General features: G+C 46.5%; 2 protein-coding genes across 2 annotated transcripts in view; both read right to left on the bottom strand.

Moving 5' to 3' along the window:
* Positions 1-1,045, bottom strand: part of tiam2a (TIAM Rac1 associated GEF 2a) — an 89,665-nt gene extending 88,620 nt beyond the window's left edge. The window contains exon 1 of the mRNA XM_035387767.1: positions 742-1,045. The gene's annotated coding sequence lies outside the window, so the exon portion shown is untranslated. The remainder of the gene's footprint in view (positions 1-741) is intronic.
* Positions 1-22,460, bottom strand: part of scaf8 (SR-related CTD-associated factor 8) — a 40,820-nt gene that overhangs the window by 5,079 nt on the left and 13,281 nt on the right. The window contains exons 3-21 of the mRNA XM_035385012.1: positions 12,625-12,669; positions 12,064-12,225; positions 11,249-11,405; positions 10,642-10,769; positions 9,710-9,886; positions 9,172-9,251; positions 8,442-8,601; positions 8,010-8,138; positions 7,625-7,734; positions 6,928-7,121; positions 6,494-6,594; positions 6,057-6,170; positions 5,665-5,821; positions 5,181-5,311; positions 3,487-3,625; positions 2,918-2,983; positions 2,301-2,510; positions 1,056-2,137; positions 837-1,010 (exon numbers count right to left, since the gene is read on the bottom strand). Of these exons, the coding sequence (XP_035240903.1) occupies positions 837-1,010; positions 1,056-2,137; positions 2,301-2,510; positions 2,918-2,983; positions 3,487-3,625; positions 5,181-5,311; positions 5,665-5,821; positions 6,057-6,170; positions 6,494-6,594; positions 6,928-7,121; positions 7,625-7,734; positions 8,010-8,138; positions 8,442-8,601; positions 9,172-9,251; positions 9,710-9,886; positions 10,642-10,769; positions 11,249-11,405; positions 12,064-12,225; positions 12,625-12,669 (3,516 nt within the window). The remainder of the gene's footprint in view (positions 1-836; positions 1,011-1,055; positions 2,138-2,300; positions 2,511-2,917; positions 2,984-3,486; positions 3,626-5,180; positions 5,312-5,664; positions 5,822-6,056; positions 6,171-6,493; positions 6,595-6,927; positions 7,122-7,624; positions 7,735-8,009; positions 8,139-8,441; positions 8,602-9,171; positions 9,252-9,709; positions 9,887-10,641; positions 10,770-11,248; positions 11,406-12,063; positions 12,226-12,624; positions 12,670-22,460) is intronic.

Below are 22,460 nucleotides of genomic sequence, written 5' to 3'. Positions count from 1 at the left end.
GGATGTTTATTAGCAACTAAAAACAATGCACCCAACATTCATTTAATTTTTTTTTTTTTAAATACAGTTTTTTCTCTTTTTTTAATGTTGCTATAGGATTCACTGCAGTATGATGGAAAAAATCACAGACATTTATTTTTGGGATAACACAGATGTTTTAATCTTTTAAATGTATACCCTTTTCAGAGGACATCGGAAGCTTCTCACTGTACTCGCAAGTGTGTGTGTGTGTGTGTGTTAAAAAGACAGAAACAGCGAAGAACTCCACGATAAAGCATTCAATTAAAACTGCTGCAGCATTTTAAAAACAGGACAGACGACACAGGCCAGAACCCGCTGTTTTCAAGTATTCCATAATCGTCAAATCGTCAAATTTGTCAGCCAGGATTCCTTACAACTCTTCCATAGGAAGGTAAAAGCTCCCCCCCCCCCCCTTCTCACATTCACAATAAAAACACCTTAGCGAGCACTTCATGAAAAACTGCCTTTTTAAAACGATGGGGGCAGGGTTTTTGCTTCCGTTGCGATTAAAAACAAAAAAAAAATAAAAACATCACCTACCATTTTATCTTCTAGCGAGCTGATTCTAAGGAAGTTAAAACATATACAGTTATGTGAAGGATGCACACAAAGCTGGTTAAATTATCTGTGTCGGGACAATAGGTGAATTTTACTCTCAACAGGTCCATCGGGCCTTTGTGAATGAGTACAGAGATGACAACTTTACAAAATGATCTTTACCTACTGAGTGATGATAATGTCCCCTCAGTTTCTGTTTTCTCTAGCACAGGCTGCGTTTCTGCATCCTCCTTCGGTACATTTTGTTCATTGCTTACATCCTTAGGGGAGGCGTGCTTTTCCAGATTGTTCCGGGGCTCCTCGGCGGCAGGCGTGGCCTCGGGCGGTTCTGGGGCCGCCGGGGCGCTGTTAGACCCCGCCCCGTTGACACACTGCGGCTTCTCCTGCTCCGGGCCGTCGGCAGGCTTTTCCGGAACGGAGGGCGCCTGGGGCTTGGGGGCGGGGACGGGGGCGGGGGCCGGAGTCGGGGCGGGGGCAGGGGAGGGGGCGGGGGCCAGGGCAGGGGCAGGGGCGGGAGGAGCCCAGGCCTGGCGGTTGCGGTCGCGCCCCTGATCCCTTTCGCGGTCTCTGTCGCGGTCCCAATCTCGTTCCCGGTCGCGCTCGCGGTTTCTCTCGCGCCCGCGGTCGCGGTCCCTCTCCCTGTCCCGTCCGTGGCGGCTGCCGTTCATCTCCCTCCGGAAGTCGAAGTCCCGGTCGTCGCGGTCCCTCTGGCGGTCCCAGGGCCGCCGCCGGTCATCAAAGTCCTGGTGCAGGTCCGCCTCCCCAGGCCGGCCACCGCGACTCCAGGCAGGACCACCACCACCACCGCCGCCTCCTCCTCCACCTCCTCCTCCTCCTCCTCCTCCTCCACCACCACCTCCACCTCCTCCTCCTCGATTCTCAAAACGATTAGTGAAGTTTGGTCTGGGACCTGGCCGCTCCTCTTGAAAGCCCTTGGGGCCCCCCGCGGGCACGCCCCTCAGGTCCCGCTCGTCGAAATCCCCCCTGGGCGGGCCCCAGCGGCTCTCGTGTTTGAAGCTGGCGAGCGGCTCCTTCCTGCCCTGGCTCTCCCCGCCATCGCCCTGGGGACCCTCCCTCATCTGTCTGTTCTCCGGGGGCGGGGTCGGCAGCAGCCCCGTCCCCTGCTTCTCGGGCGGCGGGAAGCGGTAGTCCTGGTCCCTCTCCTGCGGGACGCCGTCGCTCCTCCCGGGGGACCGGGCTTCGGGCTGGGCGGGGCCGTCGGAAGGCTGGGCGGGGGGCTGCCCGAACACCCCCTGAGCCCTGCCGAACTGGTCCGGCTCGGAGTAGGGGGAAGGGGCAGGGGCGCGGGGGGGAGCGGGCTGGGCGGGGTTGAGGGCGGGGTTGGGGGCCAGGCTGTTGTTGGGGTGCAGCAGTCTATTGGGCATGAGGAGGGGGAAGCGGCCGCCGGCCCCCTGCAGCAGGCTGGGACGGGCCTCCACGGGCAGCAGGCCCGGCATCCTCTGGCCGCCGAGGTTGGGGTGGTGCAGCGGGTGGGTGAGGGACGCCGAAGGGTGCATGCCCAGCAGGCCCATACCGCTCCGCACGGCGTTCTGCATGCCTACGAGGGGACGGCCAGACCACACGCCAATGTTAGCACACAGCTAGTAGGTTACAGTGTTAGCACGTTAGCACACCACAGCAAATCCCCCACAGACTTAAGGCAAAATTTTAGCTAGCCACGTTAAGTGTAAAGCAAAGCAGTGACCCCCTTGTGACTGTACCTTGTAGTGTTAATTCCGCGGCGGCGTCCAGGCTTTCCGCGGGCTGGCCCGCCTTATTGTCGGCAGGCAGCTGGGGCTGGGTTCCCACGGGATTGAAGACGCCCTGGGGGATGTAGCTCCCAGGGATGGTGCTGACGGGGGGGATCATGGCTCCGAAGGGCGAGCTTTTCGGGGCCTCCTGCGCCCCCGACATGGAGGACTGCATCAGGGCTGCAAGCGCACAGAGGAGAACGAGCCAACGTTAGGCACAGTCAGTGCAGAACACCTTCCCAAATGGGGTCCCCCTTGGGGTTGACAAAGGAGTACCTATCGGTCCTCAAGAAAAACAAATAAATATTCTTGAAATTGGAAATGTTGTTTCCATTTCCATACCGAAAACACTGCATATTTTAGATTTTAAGATGAGACCATCTCCGGTCTGCACATCCTCTGCAATTCTAAAATATTTATGCTATACTAAATTGCCTCAAGCATCAAACCCTTTTCATGGTGGAGGGGGACCTCAGCCACAGCCATGAAAAGGTTTGGGAAGCGCTGCCGGCAAGCTTAAAGGCTTTGTACAGTCTGGCTTCATGCGCTGGAGAAGAGCATTTCCACACTTGCACCTCAACACTTACATGTTGGTACTGAGGGGACGCCAGATCCCACGGACGTCTGAGGAACTACAGAAGGTGGCATGAAACCTACGGGGGCAAAAGGTCATTTAAAAGTTAACTATGTAACAGACACTTTAAACAAAACAATTCTACATTTCTGTTCAATGAAGAGAACATGACAATATTACCATCATGACACTAATTCAAGAACTTTCCTTTCAAGCTAATATTCCATAAAACTGAAGGAACTATAGATACACCCCTGCACAGACCATGATTTAAGACAAAATATAAATGGCTTAGAAATTCCCGAAAATGAATGCTGTCCCGGAATCAGTTCTAAATCAATCCCAATCTAGACCGCAACCATTTCGAGAATGTGCGTTCTGACCCAAGACCAGTTTTTGTGGATACACACATGAAACAAAATGGAAGCACATCAAGGTATCTATGCCTAGTTTTTATTTACAAGAAGCTACAAGTGGTCCATTTAAATTCTCTAAATTTTAGCACTGAAGGGTTTTAGAAGGGCAAGGGAACCCCGACTGTAATTCTTTTCCCTTGGCATGCGGCCTCTTTGGGTCACTCACCGGGAGGGGGCTGGGAGGTGTTGAAACCGGCCCGCAGGAAAGGCGGCGGAGGGCCGAAACCGGGCGGCGGCATCGCCATGGTGACCGGGAAAGAGGGCGGGATGAGCCCCACGGCCGGGACACCCTGTGCCACCGGGATCTGTGAGGAGAGTTCACACCGGTTAAAAGTGGCAGGCGCTTGCAGTTCTGCGGTGCCCTTGCCTTCACAATGGACTGTGTGAAATACTGTGTAAATCGGGCACATTCAACTCTGCTGGTTTTTGTTCTCAGATTAAAATAAGTAACCAATTTAGTTCCCAAAAAACTGGGCGAGGTGAGTTAATGGTGTAATCAGCATCTTCACTTGTTCAGCTGAATGAGCAGAAATTCAGAGGCTCTCCACAGACCAAGGCTGGGGACACCTGCTCCAAATAATGCAGTAATTAAGAGTTATTTAAAATGTGAAAAACAAGCACGTCTAATTTGATTTGAAACCTTTACTGCAGGGAAGTTTTGCCTTTGACATACTGGCTATGTAGATTACATAACGTAGACTAAAGTACATCCTATATGAAGTGCTTCCTATATAAATACACAAAGTAATGGAGCAGGTTCTCTCTGTGCTGCGTATAAAAATTACCCACGACATTGCTTAGCTTAGCCGAGAAAGCCCACCGACAAGCAGACTTTTAAAAGAGGTGCGCTTCCTGTTGTCAGTCTACACGCTAATGAAGGGTGATCCCCCCCCTTAGGGAGAGGCCGTCCAGATGCTAATAAAAGTTAATCAGAGGAAAGACAACGACCCTCAGTCGCACAGAGCCAAATCTGCAGGCTTAACGACACCCGGGAGAGGAGGAGCGAGGAAGAAGGGAAATATGGGTATGGCTATACAGGTGTTTACAGTAACTGCTCTTTTCTTCATAATATTTCCCGAATGTACCACGTTCAAAGAGGAACTGCAAACAAAAGCCGAAAAACCCACGCACCTCTGTGAGTTACCTGACCTGCTACACGTTCTGAAAAGACTACAGGGACACAAAGACCCTGTAAAATAGGGGAAGGACAATCGATTTAAGAAGAGAGATTCAGTACCATTGTGAAAACCCATCAGGGGCAGGCACAGATGACGTGCTCTCAGCAGGGGTTCCCCAAATTTTCTGAGTAGCCAGCTAGGTGAGAAAAGTAGCTAGCCGGCAACGGGAAGACAAAACGTTCCGTTCCCATCATTTTTATGGCTTGAAAGGGTGAAAAAAAAGACCAAAGACCAGAACGAATCACGCAGACGAACAACATGTTCGTCAGGTTGAGCCAATTAGGCCAGACCTTTTGCCCCCCGTAGTCTTTAGAAATTAATGATGGCTCTTTCTCTTACAAGTAGCCGACCGAACAGAGGTCTGTAGTCTGCTAGCTATGGTAAATGGACTGCATTTATATAGCGCTTTTATCCAAAGCGCTTTACAATTGATGCCTCTCATTCACCAGAGCAGTTAGAGGTTAGGTGTCTTGCTCAGGGACACTTTGACACGCCCAGGGCGGGGTTCGGTAACCGGCAACCCTCCGACTGCCAGACAACCGCTCTTACCTCCTGAGCTATGTTGCCCCATATAGCTAGCCGACAGCTAACGCTCGGCGGACGCCTCGTCTCAGTTTATCTTACGACGCGAGCGCTGCTGGTTAGCGGAGTGCTCGGGCAGGGAGCGGCGCGGCGGCGCTACCTGTACGGGCATCATGGTGACGGGCTGGGTGAAGGCCTCCGTCTGGGCGCTGCCAAGGCTGCTGGGCTCTGCGCTGGCCGGCTGGGCCGGCGTCTCTTTGGGCGGCTCAGCATTCCGCGCAGCTTCCCACTCTGGAAGGTTCCAAAGTTTCAACAGTAATTTCACACGCTTGCCAATAGCGTATTCACAATACCAGAGTTTTGACACCGACACTGATACCGATATCAGGTTTAGCATCACAATACTAAATACCAAAACGATAGCGTGGCCAAAAGGAAAACATGGTAGCTAAGTCACTAAATAACAACAGTTTATTGAACACAGAAAAAATGAAATTCAACGTGATCCTCAGTCCATGGTTAAAGTATAAAAGAACAGAAAAAAACAAAACACTAATCAGTAAAACATAAAATATGGGCTTCTATTAAAAAAAAAAGTTTCAAAATTATAGCTAACTGCTAATGTTAAATAATAACAAACTCACCACTGTTGACCGTCTCCTGGTCGATCATGCCCCCCTCAACAAAACCAGCCAGGTCGTCCAGCTTGACCTTCTCCCAGGGTATGTAGGTCACCCCCAAGTCCACGTCCCAGAACTGCTTGTACTCCTGCTTCACCCCAATATTCAGGGCCCAGGCAATCTGGAGACAGCGTACGGAACCAGAGTTTACTCCCCAGGTCCTGGCAACCTCCATCTCATAATCCCCCCATTTGTGTTTACAACACAACTGCACAACTGTTCTGTGAATCCCTTCTTTCAGAAGCTGAGCTTGGTGGCTTTGAAACTGGCGCGTTACAAAACCACAGCAGATGCAGGGGTATCAAGTTTGGCCGACATCCCCAGAGAGGATTGGGGTGGGGTGTGCTCGCCGTTACCTTGATGACTTTGGAGCCGATCTTGAAGGAGCCGCTGCTGAGCTTCTGCCGGGCGCGGTAGGCGTCCTGTCTGTGCACCATGCCGATGTAGGCGCAGCCCCTGGGGGGGATCATCTGAAATTCGGCAGAGAAGCACGGTCGGCTCAGCCAACCACACTCGGCAAACTGACACCAATATGGGCCCCCGAATTCAGAACTTTAGACTTGGTGAGGGAAACTGCCACACAAGCCTCTAGAGACCATGCACTGGAAGAAACTCCAAGTAGTTTTTTAAATGTATTTTATATTTTCAAAGTAATTTTAAACAGCATAATGGCAAAAAAAAAAAAAAGAATCTAAATAATACTCATACTCAGTTGCAGAGAGAAGCCTGATATCCACACAGCAGGTATCCAAGACAAGATTATATGCACAGCGGGGACCTGCCGTATACTTACATTGATGGATTCAATCTGCCCAAATTCTTCAAAGAGGTTGGTGAGATCTTGCTGTGTGGCCTTTTTGTCGACTTGTCCCACCCAGAGAGTAGTGCTGCAAACTGAAAACAAGGGGAAAAGCAACTGTCATGCTTTTGCATTTTTTAAAATACCTAAGTCATAGCCTGACCCTCACAGATCAAATCAAATTTTAACACCCATTGCAGGGCTATACAGTGCTCCAATTTTTGGAACATTCACTCCTGGAAATGGTGTGTGCTAACCGGAAAAGTAATTTAGGAGCACAACTACTAATTAGAATGCACTGCTGCAGTCCTGAAGTTTTCAGCTTAGGAGAGCATGTGCTTGATAATGTACAGAAGTAATAGAGACACTGGTCAGATATATGAGGAAAGTAGTTTTGTTGTTTTTTTTTCCGGTGGCCTCTCTCTCACCGCTCAGAGTTTTGGAGCGGATGGGCGGCAGCCCTTTCTTCTGCCGCTCTTTCTCGCGCTCGCGAGCCCGCCGCTCGCTGGAGTACGACCGCGACGACTTTCTTTTCCGCTCCCGGGACCGTGACCGCGAGCGCTTCCGGTGCTTGCGCTTCCGCGAACCCGACCGCGACCGTGACCGTCGTTTCCTGGGGGACCTGTGAGCGCAGACACACAAATGTTACTGGGTTACAGTACTAAGCTGCCATCATATGGCCATTTTAACTGCGGCTTAATAAATGAAAGGCTTAATAAATCATCACCATTTACATGAATATGTAGGTTGACTCATTTTTCACAAGCCGTGGAAAAAATGGGGTCTTCTTCCACATATCACAATATTTCTATTTGTCTTGTATTTTTCAACTAATTAGGTCTTGCTATATTTGTGGTCCTAAAACGTTTTGTTTTTTATTTTTATCAACAATATATAGTCAAAGGACAAGGGGTGAATGGCCTACTTTAATCTGTAAAATGTGCCATTTCCATCTATTTTATTGTTCAGATTGAAGTAAGAAGCTGTAAGAAATGACTCTGGGAGCATAAACACCATCACTGCTCGTGTGGCCAGCGGTACAAAGGTGTGTTTCGGGTACTCCGTCGACACGCTTTGAGTGAATCAGTTCAGGTCGCGGCGACCGTGTCCGCGCTGCCCTCTCACCTGGACCGGGACCTGGAACGCGTCCTGGACCTGGTGCTGCCGGTCTTCTTCTCCTCGGCCTCGAACATGTCCTCGTCCACCGTGTCCTGGCCTTCGTCCAGATCCATGTCCTGCGTTTTCAGAAACAGGAAAATTAAAACATGATATCGAAAAAAAAACGCAACAACCAAAAAAATACCCCACAAATCGCAAAGCAGGCAAGCTGCTTCAGAAGCAGTTTCAAACCAATACAATGTCCACCAACACTGCCCCATCCCTAGGATATGAACCTGCTATCCTCTGGTAACAAGTCTAGTGCTTTAACTGCGACTCCACACTTAAATTGCGGCCGGAGGTTGCGGACTACGTGCATTAGCAGGCAGGTAACGCGTGTCAGGGAACTTGCCTGCTGTTGGTTGTCGATGGAGTCGTCCATCTTGGTCTCGACCTCTTGGTGCTGCTGGGCGCGGCTCTGAGAGGGCGTGGCCGAGCTCTCGGAACCGAAGATTGCCTCCTGGCCGTCCGTGGACATCGCCTGAAACGGCGACATGTCAACCACGGTCCAAATCATCAGATCTCACAATAACAGAGCCTCAAGATTCAATGTTAAGAGTTTAATGCTCAGCATACACAATCAGTGCTCCTAATCTCCTAATCTTCTACAATAAGAAAGTATGCAAATGGAAGGAATGCTGGAGCTGACCATGTGATTTGTATACAATAGATCTGTAGAACGTCCGGCGGCTGTGTGGCATTGGTCATATACGAGCACTGGCAAAGTTAAAGAATGCAGAGCAGATAATCTGTTTATCATCTACAGAATCTGTGATTGTGAGACCTTCTGTTGCTGCTGCTGCTGCTGCTGCTGCTGTTGTTGTTGCTGTTGCTGCTGTTGGTGTTCCAGGAACTGCTTCTGGAACTGCTCCAGGTTCTGCTGCTGTAGCTGCTCGGCCAGCTGGTGGAAAATGGAGCTGTTGATGGAGTCTGAGACCATGGGCCTAGAGGGGGAGAGACACAACAAAAGATTCTACGCTGAACTTAAGGCTAACGGTGCACGTGGCTGTGACTCGAGACACCGGAGCCCAGTTAAAAATATTACACGGGAGCTATGCTAATGGTGCGCATGACTAGCCCAAAAGAGCACAGCACTGTTAAAGACAGGTCAATGAAGCTACACTGACAATGCACAACTGGCACCCGGGACAGCCCAGCACTGTTAAAGGCAGGTCAATGAAGCTACACTGACAATGCACAACTGGCACCCGGGACAGCACAGCACCGTTAAAGGCAGGTCAGTGAAGCTACAACAATGGCGCACATGAATGGCCCTCGAGACAACACGGTATGCTAATCTAGCTGTTCCACAGTATTGTAGCCTCACCTCAAACCTGCAATGTCTGGTTAAATGGGGCCCAAGTGCATCAGTGTTTCAAAAAATGTCCCACCAATATATTCCACCAATATGTTGGAAACCAATTACTATTCACTTTCACTTCAGACGAGTTGAAAAACAGAAATACGGCTCAACTGTAAATGGTAATCCAAAAAGTAAAGTAAACGATGCTTACAGCTGGGATGACGGCGTGTCCTTTTTGGAACTCTCGCTGCGTTCAGAATCGCTCCCAAAATCAAACTGTCCCAACAGCTTCTGGGAAAGGAGGAGCTGGGTTTACAAGTACATCAATTTAGCACAGCATAGCATATTACACAGGAGTGATTCAGAAACACAACAAAATATGCCTTGCAAACTGCAATGTTAAGAGTGTGCTAGGGCGGGGAACCTTATAAAAACCAATGTTAGCCTATGCTGGTTAGGTACCTTGTAAACAGCAATGCTAAGTCAGTTAGGGGCTTGGTACCCAGTAAGCAGCAATATTGACATGTGTTGGCTAGTTATCATGTAAACAGCCAAGTTAAGGTGTGTTAGGCATCGGTACCTAGTGAGCAGCAATGTTAAGAGTGTGTTGGGGCTCAGTACCTTGTAAGCAGTATTGTTAATAGTGTGTTAGGGTTCGGTAGCTTGTGAGCAGCAATGTTAATAGTGTGTTAGGGTTCAGTAGCCGGTGAGCAGCAATGTTAAGAGTGTGGTAGGGCCTGGTACTGTACCTTGTTGAAGGAGGACACCCTCTGCTCCAGGGGGTTGAGCGTGTTGGCGGTGGCGGCGGCGGTGAGCTGGGCAGTGAGGGCCTGCAGCTGGACCACCAGGCCGGCGTCCAGAGCCTGCAACAGGGAGGGCTGGGGCTTCTGCTGCTGGAGCTGCAGGCTCTGCACCAGCTGCTGCAGCTGTTAAAACACAGAGACCATTACACACCATTACACCACTACGCATGAAGTCAAACTTAATGCTGTCAGGTTTGAGCGATTACACACTGTACAGGACTGTGGGTCGCTATTTCTGTGGAGAGAGGGGGTGGTGCTGGTGGAGGAGGTGGTAGTGGTGGAGGTGGTGGAGAAGGAGGTGAAGGAGAGAGGAGGAGGTGGTGATGGTGGCGGAGGTAGGAGGAAGTGGTGGAGAGAGGAGGTGGTGGAGGAGGTAGGAGGAGGTGGTAGTGGTGGAGGTGGTGGAGAAGGAGGTGAAGGAGAGAGGAGGAGGTGGTGATGGTGGCGGAGGTAGGAGGAAGTGGTGGAGAGAGGAGGTGGTGGAGGAGGTAGGAGGAGGTGGTAGAGAGAGGAGGTGGTGGTGGTGGAGAAGGTGGAGGAGGAGGTGGTGGTAGAGAGAGGGGGAGGAGGTAGGAGGAGGTGGTGGTGGTGGAGGAGATGAAGGAGAGAGGAGGAGGAGGTGGTGGTGGAGGAGGTGGTAGAGAGAGGGGGAGGAGGTGGTGGTGGAGGAGGTAGGAGGAGGTGGTAGAGAGAGGGGGAGGAGGTGGTGGTGGTGGAGGAGGTGGAGGAGATGAAGGAGAGAGGAGGAGGAGGTGGTGGTAGAGAGAGGGGGAGGAGGTAGGAGGAGGTGGTGGTGGCAGAGGTAGGAGGAGGTGGTAGAGAGAGGGGGAGGAGGTGGTGGTGGTGAAGGAGCAGTGCGGGGTCGGACGCGGGCTCACCTGCTGGCCCTGCGGGCTCTGCAGGATCTGGGCCACAGCAGCCACGGTGTCCGTGTTGGAGATCTGTGAGGCCCAGTCAGGCAGGCTCTGCACCATGTTGGCTGGGGTGGCGGGGGTTGTAGGGGTTCCTGAGAGAGAGAGAGAGAGAGAGCAAGAGGAGAGAATGGGAGAGGGAGACAGAAAGAGAGAGAGAGAGGATCATTTAGAAACTGATATTTCAGCTACTTTGTTGATAAGCTCATGAATGACAGCTGAAGTCTCTTCCTGTGTCCCAACATGACACATTTTATTTTTGGCTAATCTACATCTCAACCAGTGTCAGTGCAGATAATTTGTTATTCTGGCCAGTGTAACCAGCGACAATAGAACCTGCATACACACCGACCCTGCAGCAATGAAATTGCCCACTCCTGATTTAAAGGAAAGCTGGGGGAATCGGCCACCAGGGGTCACTATAACACAAATTTGGAGCGGCAGCTCTTGCACTCTCGTGGACAACTCCTGTCGACAACCAGCCGATCTTGTGACCGCCTCTGTCCGCTTTTCGGTTCATTTAAAGCGCAAGGGCGTGGCACGGGCGGGGTCTCGCGTGTGCCGGCGGACTCACCGGGGGTGGTGCTGTTGACGGGCGCGGCGCTGCTGGCGGTGACGGGGGTCAGGCTGGGGGGCGGCAGCCCGGCGGCCATGTCCAGGAGGGGCTGGATTATGTCGCTCTTGAAGACGTTGTTCTTCTGCCAGAGGTTGAGGACCCTCACGATCTTGCTCTGTTGGGCGCACACAACGACACAAGGAGAGGACAGAGCTCAGGATCAAACTAAGTATCATTTTTCATGCTCCCACTCACATTTTTCAAATTTCTCTGCTTCCGCAGACATTATGGTTTATTATGTTGACGTTCAGTTCAACGGACCTTTGTCAAGATTTTACACCACCGATGGAGAGGTCCACCATAAACATGCACACCATTCCAAACTAATTCAGTCACTAGCCTTCACCTTCAACTGGCCCAGTGCAGTGACCGTCAAAAAGACAGGTAACTGCCTGGCCCGGTTCCAGTAACCATCAAAAAGACTGGTTACAGCCATCACCAAAATAGTGAATGACAACTTTCAATAAAAATATCATGCAAAGTTATGTTTATTACGGTATTTACACAATATTTATGGAAACGACAGATAACGCGGGCCATCTGAGGTCACCAATTCAGAAAAACACACTCGAGTCAAAATGAAAGCTAACTGAGCTGCGGTTGTTCTTTCTCCATTAGTCCCGACTGTCATTAGCGCCATGATTCAGGCCATTAGCAAGATCATGCAAGCCTCTTCCTGCCCTATCGGCGCACTTGCGTTCACAGTCTAACCCGCTGGGGCCTCAAAAGTCGACCAGTACGCAGCTAAACGCACCCTGTGGGGTGGACCCTACCTTGTCGTCGGAAGGGCAGCGGTAGAGGTTCTGGAAGGTGGCGATGATGTTCTTGCTGAAGCGCGGCGCGAACACGTCCTTCTCCTGGCCGAACTGGTGCCGCGACTGGCGCACGATGGAGTCGACCACGTAGAGCCCGGGGACCTTGTACTCTGGCTTGCACTGCGGGGGGGGAGGGGGGCGGGGGGGCGGTGGATGTTTAATTCCACGCCTTGTCAAATTCAACTCCGCTGCCGCTCTCAATTTACTTTTACGACTTCGCGTAATATAAACTCGTTTTAATTCACAGGAAATCGCACATTCCAGACCGCCGCCAGCAACAAAGTTAAGCGACTGAACGTGGCAAGTGGGGTGCATTAAACTACAATGGGATGCACTTACTCAGAGCAATTTAAAGAGATACGGTAATGAGAATAGTAGCAGAATAACAAAAAAAAAAAAAACATTACAGGCATTCATGACATAAAAGCTGTCTAACGGCAATTTGAAGGGGGGGGGGGGGGGGGGGGCTTTGGAGCAGAACCGACCCCAGTGAAAGTCACGCCCCGAACTCATACTCACTTTCTGAATGAACTTCTCCACACTCTGCACGACATGCTTGTAGAACTGAAACGGAAGAGAAAGAGAAAGTCTCTCAGGGGGGAAAGCGGGTAGGTTTATGAAACCAGACGACAGGGGGCGGGGGGGGGCTGTCCTTCGCTGGAAGGTGCCACCGACGAGGGCAGACGAGATGAGCACCTTCGTCCATACGGGTGGGGTTACCACGCCATCTCCGGGATTAAATCCCATTTTTAAAAAAACAGGCTTAGGAGATGAAGGGAACCTAACAGAATCTGGCCTCGGGAGGCACAAGTTAATTCACCATGGGATCAATTATCGGGGATAAATTACTCTGCACACCGACTGATTTGAATATATGGAAGTACTGTGAACGCACTATTATCCTACAACCATATGTTCAATTACATCACATCGTTTCAAGTATTAAAAAGACACTACAACAAAAGGCTCTATTATCCTCTGTGTAAAAAATGCACCACAGTTGCTTTACACATTTTCACATATATTGGAAGGAGCCACATATGAACATCAATCCACTGTAACAGGCACCATGTTAAAATTAGCATAGTAAGTGGTGAAGGATACTTCAGCAAAACCTACAAAAATGTCTTATGGGAATTATATAACGCGGATACAAATCAGTGCATCTGTGCCCATGACAGGCCCTGTCACTGAAAATGTTTTGCTTGCACAAAAATGTGTGCACAAATGTATATTGCTGTTCAGCTGTAAAAATGAACAGTAATTCGTGTTAAAAAGGGATGTCCTGTCCGTCTTCACACACAGTTTTCACAAATACATAGGTAAAAAAAAAGAGAAAAACTGCACTCACTCATCTGTACAAAATCATTTTTCACAGCTCTAGAGTTGCAGATACACACACAGGTGTTTGGTGCGCATGCACTAAACCCACTACCGGTCCACTGCAGGACAGTTCTATAAGAAAATTAAATCCAGGGAAAGTATCTGGTTGCACGTGCAGATTACAGGTCTTGCAGATTAGTTCTGTAAACAAACCTGCCTGGTTAAACCAGTCTTTTGCATTTCCCAGGAAAAAATAAACAGCTAGCACTCCTGCTGCAGGTAACGTAGGGTTTTCCATGTTTGTGAGCTGCTCCACAACCCTCTTCGCTACACGGCCCATTTCACCGAGCGTATCTCGAGGCCTCAGACCGGCGAGGACACACACGGCCGACTCTCTACACTGTCGACTGAGTTATTGTGCAGCCATGAGGCAATATCTATGTACAGCAGAAGCTTGGCTTTTTTCTTGCCCCGCCCACTTTTGACCTTGAGGTGACTTCTGACTAGCTGTTTTGAAAAGAGTTTCAGAAAACAGCAGAAGGGTGTGACATCGAAGTTTGTTCAACTGCAACTTTCTGTGATTTTGTATGAGTGTGTGTCACCCCCTAAAATAAATCTCCCCACTTTCCTTGTCGTGTTGTTAACATCACAGTGAAAAACAATCTTCGGAGTCCGCATTATGGGATTAAGATATTCATTGAACTGAGCCATGAAAACACCCCTCTAATAATACATCATGCACCTGTCAATGAAATGTTTATTAGGATTATCTGATGTTCTGAACATTTCTAAAAATATTCCGATTCCAAAAGCATGTTAAATTTTACAATTTAACATGCTTTTTCTGATGTTAATTTCCTAGATTAATATAGGCTACCATTAATCAGCAAGTTCAGTTAACCCAAAGATATATTAACTTTCATAAGAAAATGTTTTTTAAATGACTTAACTTTCTCAGTTAAAATGCATCGGTTGCACATCGTTTTCCAAGTAGACCGTAACTAACATTTAAAGTCCCCTAAGTAGGTTTTGCGCTCCTATATATGAATATAAATGATTAAAATAAACAAGGCTACTAAGTGAAAATAAGATGCTTCGCAATCGGCCGCAACAGACATTTGTACAACCCGTATTCCAACACATCGAGTACCTGAAGGCCATAGCACTCCAACATACTCTATCCCCTTCTCATGTGAACCCCATGAATGCTAACTAACCAAGAGCCATGATTAGAATATGAGAATATTACTTTCCACCTTGCTTTATTGCACATGCATGGGACCTCAGCAGTGATTGGAGGATGCAGCTCAGAAGGCCTTTCTCCCTGTGCTTTTCTACAAGACATGGCAACCTGGCTCGCTGCCTTTGGTCATATCTACAGCCATCTACAAACCTCTGCGGTTGTTAGATAATCAGTGTGGGAATCTCCTTGTACTCAGTTACATATTCACAAAAGGTAGGGCAATGGACTCATTGAAGATGTCAGTTTTTTGGGGGGTTTTTATGTCACGTTTTTGTGCCTATTAAGGACTTCATTCGCAAACAGTGTAGCAGGCAGCATGCATGCAACAACTGCACCAACTGAGGTACTGAACTTGACCTGCTCTCGAGCGAGTGTTTACGATACAATTGGCTTCAAGCTTTCTCCTTTCTCCTGTAGAGCTGTTCTAATACAAGACGATGGGAAATAATGTTTGGAAGTGATCCTCTGTTTCTGTGAATCAACTAGCGTTTCAACACTCAAGTTTGTACACACAAAACAATAGCAAGCAACAAGTTGAACTAAAAATATCGACTCGCGGTTTTATGCCTCTGCCAAGTTTGGATATAAAATGTCATCACTTCATCATTTTATCCTATTAGACATTTGTGTGAAACTTTTTCATAATTAGCGTATGAATTCTTGAGTTATGGCCAAAAACGTGTTTTGTGAGGTCACAGTGAACTTGACCACCAAAATCTAATCAGTTCATCCTTGAGTCCAAGTGGACTTTTGTGCCAAATGTGAAGACATTTCCTCAAGGCGTTCCTGAGATATCGCGTTCACGAGAGAATGGGACGGACGTGAGGTCACAGTGACCTTGACCTTTAACCTATGACCACCAAAATCTAATCAGTTCATCCTTGATTCCAAGTGGACGTTTGTGCCAAATTTGAAGAAACTCCCTGAAGGCGTTCCTGAGATATCGCGTTCACGAGAATTGGGACGGACGGACAGAAGGACGGATGGACAACCCGAAAACATAATGCCTCCGGCCACGGCTGTGCCGTCACGGAGGCATAAAAATCAGATTAAAACAAGCAAGCTATGATTTACAACTGGCCCATGGGAGGCACTCCATGATTACTAGGCCGAGGTCCTACTTTTTATTTAACGTTTTCTGATTACTTTGATTACTCAAAAAGTGATGAAGCTTTGTCCTCTCCTTTGACAAAGCCTATCATAACATTGTTGCATATGTACAGTATTAGGCACTAAGCAAATCAAGGCTGTGGTACTCTCAACCAGCAAGATTTAACTGTGAACTTGGAGTCATCGACATAAGCAAATAATCCTGTCTTTCAAAGCCCTGAAGGAACCTGCACGCACGCATTAACGACAAAAACAGGCCCTTAATTTTCCTTTGGCACTGCACCTATGACCTTTTGTGACCCTGCTCATCCATTTCTCATGCGTTTTGTTCAAACTCTGCTCGAAGTTGACTTTAGCTAGAATGGAAGCATCTATTAAATTATTGACTTCACTGTCTCGCCACTTACTAAGGTCACTACTGTTGTCCTCCTTTTTAATTTATTCTTTAAGTGACCAGCTGCCAACACTGAATGATGACAATAGTGATATGCGGCTGCGCAGTTAAAAACTGTCACGTTAAAAAAACCAGTCCTCACAGCGGTCACATGGCCACAGATCGGATATGCATCCAATCTAGGATCACAAACTAAAATGTGATATGAAGAAGAAGAAAAAAAAAAAAATTTCAGACCTGTGTCACATGTAGGTAATAAAATCGGATTTGGGCCACTTCAGCCTGTAGCTGTGTACCTGCACCTGAAGTGCACGCAGGGTGGTGGATTCATAGGATATCTGAACAGTACTGAGAATTGCTCACTGCACTGAAAGCATTTCCTCAAAGGCTGCCAAAAACGTAGCACTGTGGTTAGGGAACTGGGTTAGTAACAGTGTTGTGAGTTTGATTCCCAGGGGCAACATGGTATGCTGCTGTTGCATCACTGAGTGAGGGACTGCATTCGAATTGCTTCGATAAAATACCCAGCTGTATAATTGGACTCTATGTAAAAACGTAATCTGTGCAACTCACTGCCGAGTGCGCTATTGTAAAAACCTAGTGCAGAATCGACAGAAAATCTGAGAACTGTCCTGATGTGATCTGCAGTTTAAGTGAAATAGCTCCTAAGAGACATTCCTGCCCAGAAGCACTCTGGAACCCTGTCCCAAAAACAGCTTCAGCAGAAATGCTGATAAATGCATATTACTGTAAAATTTCCATGCCAAAAGCCAGCCTTTCTGTATGGCAGGTACCCTGTGAATAAGACAACAGCCAGCATGGCTTATGTCCCTTGTGTTTTGACAATTTTTCCAAAGGAACAGAAGGAAATATAATCACTGCTGCTCTTTGATGGTTCTGGTACTATAACACAAAAATCATGAATACAAAAAATTGACAGAACATCAGACAATTGTATAATCACGTCCAGTGTTTAAAAAAGAAAGAATATCAAAGCTGAGGCCAAATAGGATAATGAATATAATGTTCACGGACTTTATTTTGGGTTGGCTAGTCTAACCCTACGTAGATTTTTTCCTGATAATTTATTGCACATTTGTTACCTAATTACATTCACAGTCTGTCTTAATAGCTAGATACCCATTTGCTTTCAACCTGAATTGCTCCACAGTTTATCCAGCTATAAATTTTTGCTAAGTGTAATTCTAGATTTCTGACGGTAACAGTCATTAATGTTTGTATTCATTCTTAGTACATACTCTGTGTTCTTCAGGTCACTTGCTAAACAAACAATGATAAACAATAGTATAAATCAAGCATTTTCAAAAACCAGTTAACTCCTGACAAGTGATTTCCTGTTGGAAGCATGCTCAATACAATTCTACATTTAAGGACACTGCGCAATACTTTTCACTTAAAAATAAGGAATTACAAAACAGACAACGTTTTGACTTGATCTATGTTCATGAAAATACATGAATAACAATTTAAATGGCTAATAATAAATTAAAAAGAGAGTAATGAGATCCACTACATGCAAACTGACACCTATGCATCAAATGAAACCCTTTTTCAGATCAATGAACAGCATATAACCCATTGCTTTTTAGACATAAAAATGCTTAAGGAATATTCAAGGTGAGCTCAACTATGCTCATGCTAAAAGACACACATGTACACCACACTAACAGGGATTCACATGTAAATCAAGCTAATTGGGACTCACATGGACAGCATTTTGATGGGGATTCACACAGACAGCATGTTAACTGGGACTCGCATTTACACCATGCTAACAGGGACTCGCATGTACACAATGCTAACAGGGACTCCTATGTACACCACGCCAACTGGGACACACACAATGCTAACTGGGACTCACATGTGCACCGTGCTAACCGGGACTCAAATGGACACAATGCCAACAGGGACTCACATGTAAATCAAGCTAACTGGGCCTCACATGGACACCACGCTAACTGGGACCTGGGACTCTGATTGAATTAAATGCCTGTTTAAGTATGACTTCATTATGGCTGTCCATAGAGAAAAACACTAAATCGCTCACGTAAATGCCCTGAATCCTGAAAGTTGCTATATAAATGCATACGCCTGGTCCCCATTTTGTTTTATATTCCATTGCTTATATATATATATATATATATATATATATGAATAAAATTCCAATATGAAACAAAACTTTTATTCTTTACATAATTCTTGATGTCCTTAAGACAAAAGGCCTGCGTCAGATCTACCTTGTAAACTCAAGTTTACTGGTATGGACTCCACAGAGGATGCACCAATCTTTTGTGTAGTTTTAATAAGAACGAATGTGGAAGAGGACAGTTCTGCATCATTAAACCACCAACCGTATAATGTGCTTTATGGCCAAAATAAAAGCTGACAAGCAGCTTTTTAAAAAGGAAGTTGTCTGGGATACAAAATAAATACTCCCAAATGCTTCTGTGTCATAATAAAAAAGATGAAAAAAAAAGGTTAATTCACATCATTTGCCAATACCAGTTATGCTGGGCAGGCTGACGTTTCTGAAGTCATCAAATTTACACAAACATATTTTAATGAGATTATAGTCTTATAAGACAATTGCTTTAATATATTGATTTCACTGATTTACTGGAACCAAATATAGGTCCACATTAGAAATGGCTTAATAAATATTACAAAAGCTACATTATAAATGGATGAATAAAATGTTCCTGGCTATTCAAGAATGAGCCTGAAATATTTATTAAATCATAACAGTAACCACAACATGGGGCAAAAAGATGCTTCTGGAAATTGTATTCTATTTAAAGCAGCAGCCAAAAAAGACTAAAAGAATGCTGCTGTACGTAGAATCATTCATAGAGCAGTCAGTTATTCATAAATTATTTGTTTACTTAATATTAAAAAATCTTCAGAAGCTCTCAAGTCAGAGCTGACAGACAACTTCACACAAGCCTTGTTCCAGGTCTTACAACCAATGGCTTATGAAAACGGACTGAAGGTTCTCTCTGCGGCTTTCACACCTAATTCACGGGGAGTGGATTTTCTGATCCCCGGTCCGTTCAACCACCTTGGTGAGGTTTGTTTGGGCAGATGAGTCAACTCACTCAGGTGTCCAGCAAATAACCACACCGTGGTCCACCTGAAGAGGGTGCTCATGAGTCTCACCAATTACTGGTGAGAACACAATCTGACCGAACTACAGGAAACAACCCAAAATACGCTATGTATTATGGCTTGAAGGCTGATGTCACACGCTAGGTAAAATAAGTAATAATGTAGCATCATTAGGGCCAATGTTTAACTATTTTGTAAAGTATTCTTAAATGCCTCAGAACATAAGCAAAATCACTTGCACAATGACTAGCATTATAAAAATGTAAACAATTTTAAATTTCAATGTGCAGTATCGATAATTTGCACGAGTAGTTTCTGAATATTACGCCAACTCTCACTGCACACCAGCTTATCATCAGATTGTGACTGATCTCTCCCAACTCCTCTTCTGTGTGTCCATTAGTAAAATTAGATGGAACACGTGAGTCAGAGCTTACTTGCTTCCTACATACTCTCTGGTAGCAGAATATTTTCAGAGTAAGTCTACTGTAGTATGAAGTTTACATTGTTCAGTTCTCACAGTCTCAACAGTTGCATATGTTCTGCAGTTCCCTCAAATGTTTTAACTGGTAAGGACAACGAAGAAAAATGAGAAACGATAAGAAAGCACAACACGTAGACTAATGGATGCCCCATGTCTGTCCTTGGCGAGGAATCAGCAATCTCTTTTGTAAATTTACCCAGCCAAATTTCTGCCCAATAAACAAATGACCTGCACGGCGCCATGGCTTTAGATTACAAAATGCGGTTGCTTAGAACCTAATCGAACATAACGAACAAAATGCAACAAAGTAACAACTTAACCCCAATTCAGCCCAAAGCAAACAAACTAAGGGTAAGAGCACACTTAAGTCTCATCTAAACTGCATGCGTAGCGGCTGAGGCAGGCAGAAGCAGCAGAGCATGTCGTTTGCTGTGTCTTGACTGGTTTCGTCTGCTCTCTACCTTGTGAACACCTTCGTTGGGTTTTCCAGAAGGCTACCTTTGTTATGCACCTGCACCTTGCTTCAGTCATGAGAAAAACATAATTTGTTCAAATAAATTCCAGAATACAATTTTGTCATTGCCACTGTTAATGACATTTATATTAAAAAACGTGCTTATCGAATGAGTTTGTAGATGTTTCAGCTCCTGATATCTATTATCCCTCTTAATTTTACTCATGTTTATTTCTCCTGCATGGTGACAGTAGGCCAATTTTCAGAGCCAGCTCTCTTTGCCCTCTCTATTTGCTAGGCCTACGCAAGCCTTCGTCCTTTGAGCTATCCATCCCCTCCACAACATCTTGCAAGTGTTTCTATAGTTTCAGAATAACCCTCACCAAATTTAATAGACTATCGGTTTGGAAAACCGATTGCTGCCTTCAAACATTATTCTATGAAAAATTAATAAAAAATGTGTGCTTTGGAAACTACTGACACAACTCACCATGTGAGCTTCTGAATTTTGAATTGCGGGGGCAGACGAACACCTCATTGGACAATACCACATTGTCTCACAGAGTAGGGTTCTCTAATCATTTACATTATTTTAAGAGAATAGAGTCAGATTAAGAAGCCGTTTACTCCTCATAAAGATTAATATTTTATCATGAAGAAAAAAAAAAAAGAGCTAATCTGTTGCATTTTCATTAGCAATCCAAATATGCTGTTTTAATGTTGTGCACATTATCTTATGTAGTCCAAAATCACCCCCGCTGTCTTCACAAAATCTGGAAGACAGCACTACTTTTCTTCTGAGCTTTTAATTCACTTTATTTTCTGCTCGGACAATATGGCAAAAGATTCATTCTTCGATATTTTAGCTGCCCAAAAAAAATATCTGCTCTCCACTGTTATAGAAGGGAACAAGGAACACGCCAGCAGCGATAGAACGATGGAAATTCGTCTAAATCTTATCATGTATACTTAGCATTTTAGAGCAAACGTGTGCATGTAAACACTCCGCTGTGCCGCTCGGCGAGTGGAAAATATAGAATAAACACGGACTGCAGCACAATGGCTTCTGGTGCAGATGACCTCTTCCGCAGCCATTACTTCAGGTAGGCTATACGCTTCGCCAACAGACGCAGTGCGATGATATGCGTCATGCCCGCTACGCGCGCGGTGTTAGATGAGCCTTTCATAAGAGGCAGAGGGGGAGTCTACGGAGGTATACACACTGGACAGGGATCAATATGGTGGACCACAGAGGCCGTTTCGAGCTATGCTCCATCAAGAGAACAGGAGCTCAAAAGTTTGTTTCACTCTTGCAGTAGAAAGTATTCCACCGGACAAACGCACGGGAAAGACCGTCAGGAATTCTACTCCCCAGCATTGCTGCCAATAAACAAAATTCCTCAACTCCTGAATCCTAGGCCTAAACGACGACCTAGGATTGGCCAGATGCCCATTTTCCCTCATAACGCTTCATTATGCAGCTGCGTCACCCTCAAAAGTTATTCACACCCATGATAAAGATGAGAAGAGGGGCTGTATGACAAAAAATGAATTAATAAATCAATGCCGGTGATGAGGTACATTGAATGCTCAATGAAACTGAGAACATTTTGTATCCTGGACTCTTCTCTGGACTAATACATCTTTGCAGAGAGAGAATTTATCAGCATAAAAATTTCCTGCATAGAAGTCTTTGGTGTAGGCCAACGTGGAAAAAAGGGAAAACAAACTATTAAAACTAGCACGTTAGCGCGTTATTTATTTAGCGGCGAAATAGGGCCCTCTGATAATCGGAGAAAAGGGCACAGAGAGAAACACGACAGTGAGACACCACACCCATGGGCTCTACGCGCAGGGGCGCTCGCTGGCGCTGCCACCCACTCGACAGAGCTGCGAAGGCACGCGCCGGCAGAACTAAAGGCAGATGAAACCCCGTCGCGTCTGTAATCAGCGATGCCAGCGTTCGTAATGTTTTAACCCTTGTCATTACGAAAAGCGTTCAATCGTTTTGAGTCGGAGGCTTGTGTGTACAGACATGTCATTTCTGTTAAACTGCGGAGAATGCGGAGCCTTTTTTGCTCAAAAACACACTTTGGCGATGGTTAAGATTTAAAAGAGCACATCTCATGGAAAATTTGGAGTAGAAAGATATATCACAAGAAAACTGAGATTCTCCTCCTCCTCACAGCCACATATAACCCCCCCCCCCCCCCCCCCCCCC

The sequence above is a fragment of the Anguilla anguilla genome, chromosome 1 (assembly GCF_013347855.1).
Source record: "Anguilla anguilla isolate fAngAng1 chromosome 1, fAngAng1.pri, whole genome shotgun sequence".
NCBI classification, from domain to species: domain Eukaryota; kingdom Metazoa; phylum Chordata; class Actinopteri; order Anguilliformes; family Anguillidae; genus Anguilla; species Anguilla anguilla.
Note: the sequence above shows the minus strand (reverse complement) of the source record. Positions and strands in the feature narration are given on the sequence as shown.